A 13895-nucleotide genomic window follows, 5' to 3' on the forward strand; every position below is an offset into this window, starting at 1 on the left:
ACCATGATGGCTAATATGATGAAACAACAACAAGATTTTATCAAGCAACAATAACAGACCAATACAGCCCAAGCCCAGACTAACCAATTCCATGCGCAAGCAATTGCAAAACTTGAGGTTAGTCTGAGCCAAATAGCTAACTCTCTAGGGGATAGGAAGAAAGGTGAACTACCTAGTCAACCAGTGCCTAACCCTAGTAGACAATAAAATCAAGGTCAGATAGGTCAGCATCAAATCAATTCTAATGGAAATCCGACCTATGAAGTCCAGACAATTACCACTTTAAGGTCTGGCAAGCAAGTGGACAATAAAGTCCAACTTTCTGAACACGAAAAGGAAAATAAAACTGAATCCGATAAGAACCCTATTCAGAAGAGGGGTCAAGAACAGGACAAACCGGAAAAAAGGGAAGAACCCATAAAAATATACAAACCCAAGGTTTCCTTTCCCAGTAGACTTCGGGACTCCAAGAAACAATCTAACTTTGATGAAATCATGGAAGTCTTTAAAACTGTTCAAATAAATATACCTTTTCTCGATGCCATAAGACAAATTCCCTCCTATACAAAATTCTTGAAAGACCTCACCACGGTCAAAAGAAAAACCAGTATTCCTAGGCAAGCTGTTATGGCTGCACAAGCCTCATCTCTCATTCAAATTGCCCCAAAATTCAAAGACCTTGGTTGCCCAACTATTGAAATAAAAATAGGAGAGACGATCATCCAGAGAGCTCTATTAGATTTAGGAGCCAGTGTAAACCTACTTCCCTACTATGTGTACCAAAAATTAGGATTGGGAGAATTAAAGCCTACAAATATTATCCTTTCCTTAGCAGATAGGACAGTGAAGTACCCCAAGGAGATTGTAGAGGATGTAATAGTGAAAGTAAATGAGTTTTACTATCCTGTGGACTTCGTTATCCTTGAGACTGAACCTGCAATACATCCAGACAGTCACACACCTATAATTTTAGATAGACCTTTCTTAGCCACAGCAAATGCTGTGATCAACTGTCGAAATGGGATGCTGAAGTTATCTTTTGGCAACATGAAAGTCGAGCTTAATGTCTTCAACATAAGTAAACAACCACCAGACGACAAAGAAATCAATGAAGTTGACATGATTGAAAGTCTGGTTCAGGAGACTTTCTTACAAACTTATAATAAGGACCCTTTAGAAGCTTACCTTGCCCATTCCGAGGAAGGGATCAAGCATGCGCCTCTTAGTTCTGTTCCCCTTATGAGCATAGATCGTCATCAGCCGACTGTTCTTCATCGGACTTTTCGAAAACCATTCTTAGATAATGGTTGAAAAAAAAAAGGAGATTTACATTTTGTCTGGCTGAAGACATAAAACTTAGCGCTCTTGGGAGGCAACCCAACATATAAATATCTCCTATAAAAAAAAAAACTACTAACATACAGGTTTGGGAGATTTTGCCCCAATTTTCAATTTACCTACCCATATCAGGTAACTTCTCCTCTGTCCTCTTACTGCTTTAATTTTTCTTTAACATTGAGGACAATGTTAGATTTAGGTTTGGGGGTATTTTTAAGCATTTGAAATTTTATAAAAATAAATAAAAAAAAAATTTAAATTTTTGGAAATTTAAAAAAAATTACAACACACAAGGTATATAAAATCTAAGAGCCCAATGACTAGTTGGAAGTAGTGCAAAGTGAGTTCTTTTTATTAAGTTCCTTTTAGTGAGTTGTAAGCTAATTAGTGCTTTGAATTTCACAACACATCTGGCCTGCATTTTCTAAGGTATAGGCTCGACATTGTGTTGAGAATATGGTAGCAACCTCGAATCCTAATAAACCATCTTTTTCTGATCCCAAAAAAAAAAAAAAAACTATTTGGTGGATTTAGTCAGGTACATCGAAAAGGGCTACCTATTGTCAAAGGTCAGCAGGCTTGTGATGAGGAACCCGAACATAGGTCCGTAGGGGAGTCTTGATGCCCGACACCTCATGCCAACTGGTGTGAGAATTGTCGACTAATTGCTCGCTACATGGAGGAATCATCACAGGAGTAAAAGTGCACAATATATACACTATCATTTCTCTTTAATGAAAAAAAAACAAAAAACAAAAAAAACAAAAAAAAATAATGAAAAAAAAATGTATATTGACCTTAAGAAAGACAATAGTGTGAAAGCCGTCGTTGTAAAAATTCGAGTAAACTGGAATATTACAGATAAAACCCATGAGGTATTAAAGTAAACATCCACAGCTCTCGAAATCCTGCAGAAAAGATGATTTTGAATCAGCAAATAGGTCTTGTCCGACCAATTCTTGGAAACTACTAATATTAGCGATATTTTGGAGATCCAAAATCTTAGCTTGTGCATGGTCCAAACTTCACTGAGCACTCAAGTATAAATAAGTCTTACAACTCCCTAACGGAAAACTTAATGACTTCAACTTAAATTGCATACTAACCTAGAATTTGGGCTACTTAGTAATTAAAACCTTGTGTGCTTTTGAAATTCTTATCAGTTATGTACTTGAAATTAGACTTTCATTTCATAAAACAAATTTTATTTTGGGATTGAAGTTTGTGGGTAACTTCACTGCAAACCCTCACGAGACAACACTCGTCCACTAGGGTAACCTAGGGGTTTAAAGGCTTGTTGCACGTGCTAAGTGCAATCGTAATGAGTATTTATCTTACTATTTTTAAATAATAAATTACACTTTTGCACTCTCATTTTATCATTTTCGCACTAAATTGCTAGAGACTAGCAATAAGCTAGTTGGGGGGTGTGATGAGAGCACAAAAGTGCGACCTACATGTCACCTAAATTAGTATTATTGCTAACCGATAATGATAAATTCACTGGATTAATATTATATATGGGTTTGGCACATATTTTAATAAATTAGAGATAAAATGCACATTAAGTACAAATTTGACTAAAGAAGGATCCCTTCCCAGATCCGACCCGGTTGAAGATCGGGTTCGGGTACGAGTCGGGTTCGGGTCCGAGTCGGGTTCGGGTACGAGTCGGGTTCGGGTCCGAGTCGGGTTCGGGTCCGAATCGAGTCCAATTTCTTTGTGTTTTTGGGAGAGAATTTTGGACAAATCTAATTTGACCATATCATAACTATGAGGTGCTGGCTGACCCATGACTTGAAAGACTTGCAATTGACCTCCAGTCAGAACAGATGACCTGTGACGAATTTCCCAAATTTCATATCACACTATTTTTTATCTATATGACTAATTGGACGGAACTTGGTGTCTCCCAGCTCCCCTCTCAGAAGGGAAGAGAAGGACCCGGACCTTCTTCCAAATCCAATTCCATTGCAGAAACTGGCACATGACCCATATTCAGTCAAGTGAGATCCCGCGTCTCCTGCCTTTCCGTGACCCCGGCGGTCCCTCATCCGTGCCAGCCACCGTGCCAGCAAATCACGCCGTCTGCAGCTCCTCCCTCCTTCCGTGTCCAAGATCCCGCGATGCATCAAGACGTGCGCCCATTCCGGATTCCCAGCTGATCCTTCCTTCCGCATCAGGCCGCCATCTTCAAGCATGCCACGATCAACATCCTTCCTCTTCAGCACCCCGTCGATCACGCTCCCAGCAGTCCCAGCAGCGCCCGAAGAAGGAAGTCCGCGTTTCTCATCCCGTAATCCAGCGATTCCTTGGCCAACCAGATGGGAATTTCGCATCTCCTCCCTTCCCGAATCAACCTCTCAGCCTTCCCATGATCCCGCTTCCGAGTTTCAGCACATGTCCAAGCCCCCAGCAGCCCTTCCGTGATTTCCTCCCATCGATCAAGGTCCCATTTCTTCCGCCCATTGATTCCTCTTCCGGCTTCCCGACGATCCCGCACCAAATCCCCCTCTTCCGGATTCGAGAGCCCCTGCATCCGTTACCCCTCCATCAAGGGATTCGTCGCTATAGATCAGGGGGTGGGCGACCTATTTAAGGAGAGGAAGAGGCCGACGGAGAAGTAGAGGAGGGCGAGGGCTCTCGGGGTGGTGGCCGGCGGATCCAAGGCTGGTGGCCGGCGGGTCCAAAGCTGGTGGCCGGCGGGTCCAAAGGAGAGGAGCTCGGTTGGGGATCAGTTCCAAAGAACAGAGGAGGGAGGAGAAGTCGAGCGAGAGGAAGAAGAAAGGATCGGCAGTAGTGCTCTATTTTCAGATATAAAAACAGAGCATTACATTTCTTTTGTTTTTTTTTTATTGTTTTAGTTGTTTTTCTTTTAAAGGTTATATTTTTAATTGGTGTTTAATTGTTCTGTTTTGGGTATCATGTTGTTCTTATTTATTTATTTTTATTTTGATTGAAGAGCAATGTTTTTAGTAAGAGTTTTATTTTGAGAGCATGTTGTCTTGGAGTTTTTAGTTTTAGTTTAATAGAGAGATCTATTTATGCTAAAGTTTTTAATTTCTATTATTTTTAATTTCCGTTCTCCAAATTCTGTAATCTTTCTTCTTTGTTATGCAATACAATTAAATCTTCCTTCATGCAATTTGTGTTCGCTTCAATCTTCTTATTTTATCCATTTTAATTTATGCCAAAACTCTTCTTTGATTAATTAAATAAATGCTTTTTGAATTTAAATACCTGTCTTTTAGTTAATTTCAATAAAAAAAACATTCTCCGGTAGACTAGAGAATCCATCAACATCCTCAAAATAATGTTTTTCTTCCATCATTCAAAAGTCGATTTTGAATCCGAGTGAATGTTCTAATTTTTATGCAACTCCAATCGCCTCCCTGTGGATCGACCTCTTACAACCGCTATTCTTCGAGTAGAACAGGTAAGAGTAGAAATTTAATTTAACTTTTGTCCATCGGTTCTAACAACGATCTGTCTAGCATATTTTTAGGTGGACAGGAATCGGACGAACACCAGTCACCTGAATTGGCACTTGTAGCTAAAGATACCCATATGGAGTCCAATCTTGAACATTCCTCTATAGTAGTTTCCCTTCTAGAGGAGTTTAATGATGTAGTCCCTGATGATCTTCCGGATGCACTTTTTCCGATGTGTGATATCCAACACGCAATTGATCTAGTTCTCGGAGTATTTCTGCCCAACCTTCCACATCATAGGCTCAACCCAAATGCATATGCTAGGATCTAGGATTTAATATTATCGACAGTTGAGTTTGCATATCATAGTTCGGTTAACAAGTCTATAGGTATGAGTCCATTCGAAGTAGTGCATGATTACAAACCTAGGCAACCCATAGACTTATTTTTCATGTCTCATCAGTATAGAGTCGTTGAGTCTGCACAATCAATTGCATCACATCCATATTCATTGCATCAAGAAATCAGCAATTGTAGTCTCTTAAATAACTTAAAATATAAATTCCTTGCTGATTTACACAGACGTTATAAAGAGTTAAGTGAAAAAGATTATGTCATGATAAGAATTAGGCTTGAATGATTTTCTTCTGATACGTTTAAGATGTTGCAAACTTGTAGTGCAGAACCATTCAAAATTTTAAAGAAAATCAGTTCGAATGTATATGTTGTGGATCTTCCTGATGACTATGGGATTAGTGCGACATTTAATATTGAAGATTTAGTCCCATACAAAAAGATAATATTCATGTCTTCTAACCCCTTTATTGATATACCTGCCCATGTTGGACACCCTGACCTATTATCTGTTGTTGAGCCACCACCTCCCAAATTTCATGCATGCAGAGAACAAATAGAATATATATTGGATGAGCAGGTTATTTCAACCGGGAACGGTGGTTACCAACGTTATCTTGTTCGGTGGAAAGGTCGACCAAAGTCTGATGTGACGTGGATTTTCAGAGCACAGTTGCAGCGCCTTGATTCCGATCTTTTGGAGCAGTCCGACAGCCGGTCAGACCTATACTCGACGGGATCGAGTTTTTCTCATCCAGAAGGAGTTGATGGGGACATCAGATCCCTTCATCCAGATGATCTTGAGCCCCCGAATTGAGTCAGACCCGTTTATTTGCATATTTATTTTATTTATTTTATTTCTTGGCTTGTTTGCATTTTAGGGCTTATTTGTGTTATTTGTGGGCTTATTAAGAGTTATTTTTGTATAAGGGGGTTTTATGTTAATTGTGTTTATTTGGCCCTATATATAGGGGACTATTTTCATGATTAGGATTTTAATGAATGAATGATTAAGAATTTCTTTTTTCACCCACATCTTATTCTTCTTCCTCCTCCTCCTCCTCCTCCCCTTCTCTTCTTCCTGCGTCCCTAGAACCTCTTCTTCCTTCTTCCTCTCTTGTTCTTCCTTCTTCTCCTCCTTTCCCGCAATAGTCCGGCATCACTTTGAAAGCCTCCCTCTCCTCCACACCCCCCCCCCTCCCCCCCCCCCTCTCTGCAGGCCCGGAAACTCTCCACCTCCCTTCCATCAAGGGGGAAGACCCGTAGGCAACTCCTGTTCCTGTTTTATATGGGGCCTTTGCTTCCTTTTGGTCAAGCTTAGAAAGCCTCCCTCTCCTCCGCACCCCTCCTCCCCTCTGCAGGCCAGGAAACAAGAACACGATGGAGAGTAGAGAGTACATACCTGAATCTTTAAGGCTTCTCGGATCTCCACCAGAAGTCGCCGTTGAATGCCTTTGGACTCCTTGACACTCGCTGGAAAGGAGGGCAGAGAGATGGGAGAGATCGGAGCAAAGATAGGAAGAGGTAATGACTCAAGATAAAAAATGGTTGAGGGGTATTTTGGTCTATAATTTTCAACTTAGGATCACCCCAATAGGGTGATCTTGGATTTCCGACCTCAAAGATGGGTATCCCATCACCGGGTTGGGGGTAATTTGAGGAGTAGAGGTGATTTAGGATCACGGCCACGTAGGATCACTGTGGTGCAACCAAACGCGGTGATCTCATCACCTCCACCCCCATCACCCTTGATCCTGGGCTGATCACCCCATACCAAACGCCCCCTTCAAGACTTTGTCATCAAAAATAAATATAAAACAAACATAACAAAAAAATGAATGGAAAGAAGAAAGTTCTATCCGCTTGGGTCATGCATGCAATCGCATTTGCTTGAGGGCTTTTACCAAGTTTTACTGCAGAAGAAAGCTGAGGTAAATCAAATTTAAGAAACCTTTCAGCTTCAAAAACATCAACCAGAAGAGAAGATGACCACTAGGGGGAAAGAGACTTCAAATCAGCAAAACTGAACTGCTATAATAATAAAAAAGAGTATATTTTCTCTTTCCTAATTGAGCTTCCCTGGACTATTACAAGGCAGCAACTCCTAAAATCACCTTGGCCCAGGAACTATGCCTAATTAAACAGTATAAGCGCTTGACCATGCTGTTAAATCATGCCACCTACATTGCCAAGGATGCTCGGAAATTCCCTGGTCACAACTTGAGGAATCAAACCTATGGCCTCCACTTTTGGAGACAAGAAATGAATCAATTTACCATTCATGAGCTTGGCTTCCAGATGCTACTGAATTTGAACTCTTTGATGCACTATGGGTACATCATTGAACTTGCAAAGCTCTATAAGGTCAGTCTTGCATTTGCATGGACCAGAAAATTCTTAGGTATATCGAGGCTATTAAGACTAACTGGGTTCCAGTTCTCGTCAAACAATACCTGATTTACTTGCGTAAATTTTGGGTCAAGTGTTTGTAATTGGAATCATGAGCTGGGTCCAAATCTAGATAAGGTTGGGACCACAATAGCTTGGATCTACGTTGGTATCCATTAAAACGTGCATCCTACTCCTAATAATGTAAAATATCTCCTTCATCCTGCCCCAGAAGGTGAAATGAGTTCCTACCTGAAGGTCTTTGAAACTGAAGACAAATTAAATATGACACATTGCTTCATGTGGATGAAGAAGTTCCAAAACAATTAGATGTAGATGCTCTATCAAATTAATAAATTCAAGCCTATTTCTTTCTCTACAACTTCTAGAAGTCTTCTCTCGTAATTCATGTACTCAAGCTTTTACACATAATGAAACGGAGCAAGAAGGTAACTCCTTTTTCTATTTTCCTTGTAATCTCATGACTTACATTTCTCCTCCGTTGCAGTAGAATTCTTACAGTGCGCTATGGCTGCCTGGATTGCACTCTGGAGCTCTTCCATCGTGCTCTCATCCGAAGAATTGAAGGGCATCGAGGTAGCTGAGAGGAGGCCGCTGTTCGTGGGAGATGTTCTCATGGAGTCTGGTGCAGAGAATTCACCTCTTCTTCTTCTCCATCCAACCTTCTCCTTTGGGTTTGGACGGCCTGAGAAGGAATAAGGTTTATGATGAAGGTCACGCTTGCTACTCTCCCTCTTGAAGAATGAAAAAGGTTTCACCATTCTCGCATACTTCTTCAGGAAACGGCTCATGTCGAATCCTTTCTTCTTCATCTTCTTGTTCTCTTCTTTTTCTCCTATATCACTCGCCTTCCTCCACTTTCCAAGACCGAAAAAGGAAGAGAAGGACTCGAATTTCGTTCTTTCCCTGGTCTCGCTGGTGTCGGGATTGTTGTGGTTATAGAGGTTGTGGTATTTTAGGCTTCCATCGCTGCGGAGGTTCTCAAGAGGAAGGCTAAGGTTTTCTATGCAGATGTCAGAAGCCCGGGGTGAGATGGGGGGGTGGGAGGGGAAATGGAAGGGAAGGAGGTGGTCATGGAAGAAGACGTCATCTGCCGGGGCCATGTCGACTGCGATGGATGGTGTGGCCTCGTTGCATTTGATGAGTTTTGGTGATGGCATGAAAGAAGGGTGGAGAGATATTGTGAAGGAGAATTCATGGGAAGGGGAAGAGGTGCAGGATGGAGGTAAAGGCAGTGGGATGATCCCGTTGTCATCATTTGATTCCAGATTGGCTTCTTTCTCTTCTCTTTGAGGCTTCTGCCCGTCCATGGCCCCAATATGTGCTACGTGAAGGAGGCTATGAAGGAACTTATAAGGTGTGCGGACCTGCAAACATATGTTTAGTCCCGCATTGATGATGCATTAGATAAATCTTGAATATTTATATAGAATCAAAAAATTTAAATAACACCTTCTAGCTAGATTTTTTGGATAAGATCCTAAATTACTATAAATGGTATTTGAGCAAATCCGGTCATGGCTGATGTGAACTAGCAGATACTGCAGAACTGGCCCATTTGGACTGATCACGAGCTTATCGTGATATTTATGATTGGATTTATGATATTCGTGAATAGATTTAGATTTTTTTTGTGGCGAGAATCTGAGAGCTTAAACGGAGAGAGTATATAAGGTTAGTCTTAGGTATTTATACAGAGTCAAGAAATCTAAATAATATCTTATGGCTAGTCTTTTGGATAAAATTTGAGTTGTTACGTATAAGGGCAGGTGGACTTATTTTTTCATCCAATTGTGAAGCATTTATAAGTCTAATGAGTTATTTGGGCAATGATAAGGAGACAAAGAAGCTTGTAGTCATGCAGATGCAAAGAGAGAACGGGGGGTGGGGAGATAAAAAAGCAAGGGGTTGAGTCAAGTCAAGAAAGTATTCTTAGAACTACCGGTCCAAGTAGCGGTCGAAATGTGGACCATAGTTTACCGCCCCTGGGTTGCTGATAGTCCAATGCTACTTTCTTTCTTCGCCTCTATTTTCTGGACAGTTGGAATGATATTCTCAGTGCGAAGAATGTCGAAACAGGCATGGTGATACTCTGACCGTGCTGGGCTTTGACTATTCAGTAGTTTTTTTTTAAGAGGATAGTATTCAATGATTATTGTTTTCATATTTGTGGGGTAGAGACACAAGTAGATAGTTTTCCTTAAGGTCCTGTTTAAATGCTAATAAAGTATTAATAATCTATTTGTTTATTAATTTTCTGTTTAAATACAAAGCAAATAGTAATAGATCACCACAATCTATGTACATGGCAGATCTTGATAGAATGCAAAAGAATAGCAACAAGGCTCTTTGTAACCAACCTCATTTGCGTATGGACTATGATTGAGAGTTGAGAAGGCAATAAAAAAGTCTGGCTCATATGCCAATTGCAGGAAATTGCTATAACTAAAATGATAGTGGATTTGAACTAGCATAGCATCATGCAATAGACTTAGCACATCTAAAATAGTCATCTAATTTGAACATGAGAATCTTTTCATTTGGTGTTCATTTAGCCCTCTAGTGCAATCAATAATCCTAGTCAATTCAGATGCATAACATGGATTAAAACAGCTTGTAATTGAAAAAAATAATGGGTCCCCCTTGAGTCATACATTATGCTGTGTTCAATTGACTATTCACATAAAAACATTATTAGATATGAACATGAAGATCTTTTAATCAATAGTCCTAGTCAATTCAGATGTATAACATTGATTAAGGTCCTGTTTGGGGGAGCTTTTGGAGGGCCAAAAAGCACTTTCTGGCCCTCCGAAAGTACTTTTAGGTAAAAAAATGTGTTTGATAAAATTTCCAAGAAGCTGTTTCAGCTTTTGTGGGAAGCTGAAAACAGCTTTTTGGCAGAAGCCCAATTTTGGAGCTTTCCGAAAACGCTGTTTTCAGCTTTGTCGGAAAGCTGTATTTTTGACCAAAATACCCCCATTTAAAAGTTTATTTTTCCTTCCAAAAATCTCAATCGCACCGCCTCTTTCTCTCTCACCATCCCCCCTCTCTCTCTCTCCCCCTCCATCTCCTTCTCCTCAATGCCGCCGGCCCTCCTCTTTTTTTTTTTTTTTTTGGGAGGCAGCCACCACGCTGGCCACCCGTGGCCGCGCCCCCCAGCCCCCACCCCCCCGCCGCTGCGACCCACCACACAGCAAAAAAAAACTAAAAAAGGAAGGGGAGGAAGGGGCCGCCATGGCCGCTGCGTCCCCGGCCGGCCCGCCGTCTCGGCCCCCTCCCGAGGCCCCCCCTCCCCCGCGGTCGCCGCGGCATGCCGTCCCGGCCCCCTCCGAGCCCCTCCTCTCCCGCGGTCGCCGCGGCACGCCGTCCCAGCCTCCTCTCGAGTCCCCCTCCCCCCGCGGTCGTCGGGGCCCGCCGTCTCGGCCCCCTCCCGAGCCCCCCCTCCCCCCGCGGCCGTCGGGGCCCGCTGTCCCGGCCCCCTCCCGAGCCCCCCTCCTCCCGCAGCCGCTGCGGCCCGCCATCCCAGCCCCCCTTCCGGCGCTGCCGGCTTCGCGGGAGAAGAAGAAAGGAGAAGAAGGAAAGAGAGGAAGGAGAAGAAGAGAAGAAAAAAGAAAAGAAAAAAAAAGAAGAAAAGGAAAGAAAAAAAAAGAGAAGAAAAAAAAGAAAAGGAAAGAAAAAGAAAAAAAAGAAAAATAAATAAATAAATAAATATGTATATAAATGAACGAATAAATAAATAAATAAATAATAAATAAATATATTTCAATGAATAAAATAATAAATAAATAAATAAATAAAAATATTAGTAATTATTTAACCAATTTTTTCACCTAGTTAGAAAATTTGTTAGAGAAATAAATGGTCATCAAAAGAGTAAAAAATTAATTTATACTAATAATTATAATATTTTATACATTTACTATTGTATTATACTATAAATATAATATAATATAATATTATGTTATGTTAAATAATTTAATATTATATTAAATTATTATCCTATAGTATACAATGTTATAGTACTATATTATAATAATATTATGTTACATTACATTAATATTATACTATATCATATATTTATGTATTAATATATATTATATTTTATTATGCACTATTGTATAATACTAGTAATGTCCTTTATGGTCATTTTGTCGTACAAAAGTACTTTCTCAGTTTGTTTACCAAACAAATATTAAAGTGCCACAGCACTTTAGAAATTTAGTTACCAAACAGCAAACAGCTTTTTATAAAAGCTCTACTTCCAACAGCTCTACTTCTAACAGCTCTACTTCCAACAGCTCTACTGCCAACAGCTCCCCAAACAGGGCCTAAAACAATCGGCAATTGAACAAATGATGGGTCCCTCTCGAGTCACACTGCACCTGGTTCGATCAACTATTGTTGATTAGTAGGACCCACCAGATTGAAAGGGAGTTGAAAACATATTTGAAGGAAATCCACTTATCTAACGTTTGCATCCGGTTAAATTGTGTGAAAGAAATTCTTGATGTTTTCTATATTCGAAAGGCTGATTAGAATTCCCCCCAACATTATCAAATCCCCGCCCATCTTCAAATAAAATGGATGGTCAATATCATGATTGGCAACCTATATTGATTACAAGCTCATAATGCAATGGAATTGTAGTTACCTCAATTTAATTGATCAAGCTCAATGAAGAAAATTATGATGGTAAACTTTTCTGAGCTGACATAGCTCTTTTTTACAATCTATAAAACATGAACTTTGTTCTAATTCTCAACAGTTTTTGACGGTCACCCATGTATATGTATGGCATGGCACCTACCACGTAGAGTGGAGATCATTCATTTGATTAGCTTGACATTTTATTGCAGAAAGATATGAACAGTGGTACATGTCATGTAGTATGATTGAGCATAATTTGGTGGCTAGTTGGGGTTCAGGGGAAGGAAAAGAAAGCAAAATAATATGGAGGACAGAGAAGCCAAGTTAGAATAGTCTAGAGACTCCGAGGCCCCTCGTGACTTTGCTAACATGGTAGGATGGCACTTTCGATCCCAACCCCACCACACTTTTGGCGTTGGTAGCGGCATATGAATAACAATCACAAGGTTGGAGATGGTCCTCCCTCCGTTGAAACCACTTGTTGCTGGCAACAAGATCTAGGCTTTGGATGCTGGGAGAGAGAGAGAGAGGATTTCAGCAAACCAAATTGGCCCCTCGCTCTTATGGGGACAAACAAAATATACATCTTTTATAGGTACGATGCATTGTCATGGCTACCACGGTGGATATAGTATTATCCATTCGAAAGGAATGGAGCATCCCCTGATCCAATCCAAGATTTAGATTCTCGGTGCGTGGATTGCACCATAAACTGTTGCATCGAGCTCAATGGTCATCATCAGAAGATGGATGGCTATCAATAGTAATGCGCCCTGTATGGCACGTAAAGCGACCTTGTATAATAGTTGTCTATATCCTGGTGGTGGCCATGGAGCTCAATATAGCTCTTTATAGTGCAATCCCCGCACTGCAGAAGGTCCATGATCCCCCTGATCCCCTCTTCCCCCTCCTTGTTTAGTTCCATGTAGCATGACCTAAAAACGACTCCAGATATTCTGCTTCAAAAGCTTTCACTACCAATTGTAGACATTTCTAACATTTTGCATTTGCAGTCGATTTTATACAGTAAAGAGACTTCATGCCAAAAACTCAACCTAGCCTAATCCTGTTTGGCTAGATTTTGTAATTTTATCAAGTTGACTCAATGTTGGGTGTAATGGATTGGGCAGAGGCCAAAGCTTTACCCAACTCAAGTAAAGAGTATAGTTTTATTGCATGATTTATGTGAAACGATATGAAATAGAGCGATAAACAAAGAAACTTTTCATTGCACTAGTACTCCACCAGCCACCGATCTCCCCTCATCAATCTAGGCCATGAAATTGGGCTCTCCTCTCCCATCCACCTGGTGCACTATCTGGGGAAAGGGGTTCTTTCACTTCATCTCTCTCTACCTCTCAGCATCATTGCTTCGTTCCATACCCCAGTCATGTCCGATCACTAAGATTTGATAGATCAGTGAAAAGTCAGAGCTCACTTGAGCTTGGCTTGATTGGTAGACCGAGACTTACAATCACTCTTTCTCATGCGATCTCTCGCTCACCAGTCTTCCACCTCTCTGTGCCTCTTAAAATGCCTCCCTATCTTAGGATGCTCCATCTGGTGGCTACTGCCATGAACAACTACCCCACACCACTTGTCGGTAGGTCAGAGTTGAGCTCCCCCACTCCTCTGATCTCTCTCTTCATGTCCCATGATCCACGGATCCCAATGTTTCCTCTCTAGCTCTCTCTCTCTTTCCCCCTCCCTCTC

At 41.0% G+C, this 13895-nt stretch overlaps 1 protein-coding gene across 1 annotated transcript; it reads right to left on the reverse strand.

Annotated features, from left to right (window-relative positions):
* Positions 1-7956: 7956 nt before the first annotated feature.
* On the reverse strand, positions 7957-8854 carry LOC120105752 (BRI1 kinase inhibitor 1-like). The gene has a single exon (XM_039118484.3). It carries the CDS (start codon positions 8840-8842, stop codon positions 7991-7993), a length of 852 nt encoding a protein of 283 aa, XP_038974412.3. The 5' UTR covers positions 8843-8854; the 3' UTR covers positions 7957-7990.
* Positions 8855-13895: the final 5041 nt, after the last annotated feature.

Source organism: Phoenix dactylifera, chromosome 7, assembly GCF_051530095.1.
Source record: "Phoenix dactylifera cultivar Ajwa chromosome 7, Ajwa_hap1_PhDact_Kaust_v1.1, whole genome shotgun sequence".
Taxonomy (NCBI): domain Eukaryota; kingdom Viridiplantae; phylum Streptophyta; class Magnoliopsida; order Arecales; family Arecaceae; genus Phoenix; species Phoenix dactylifera.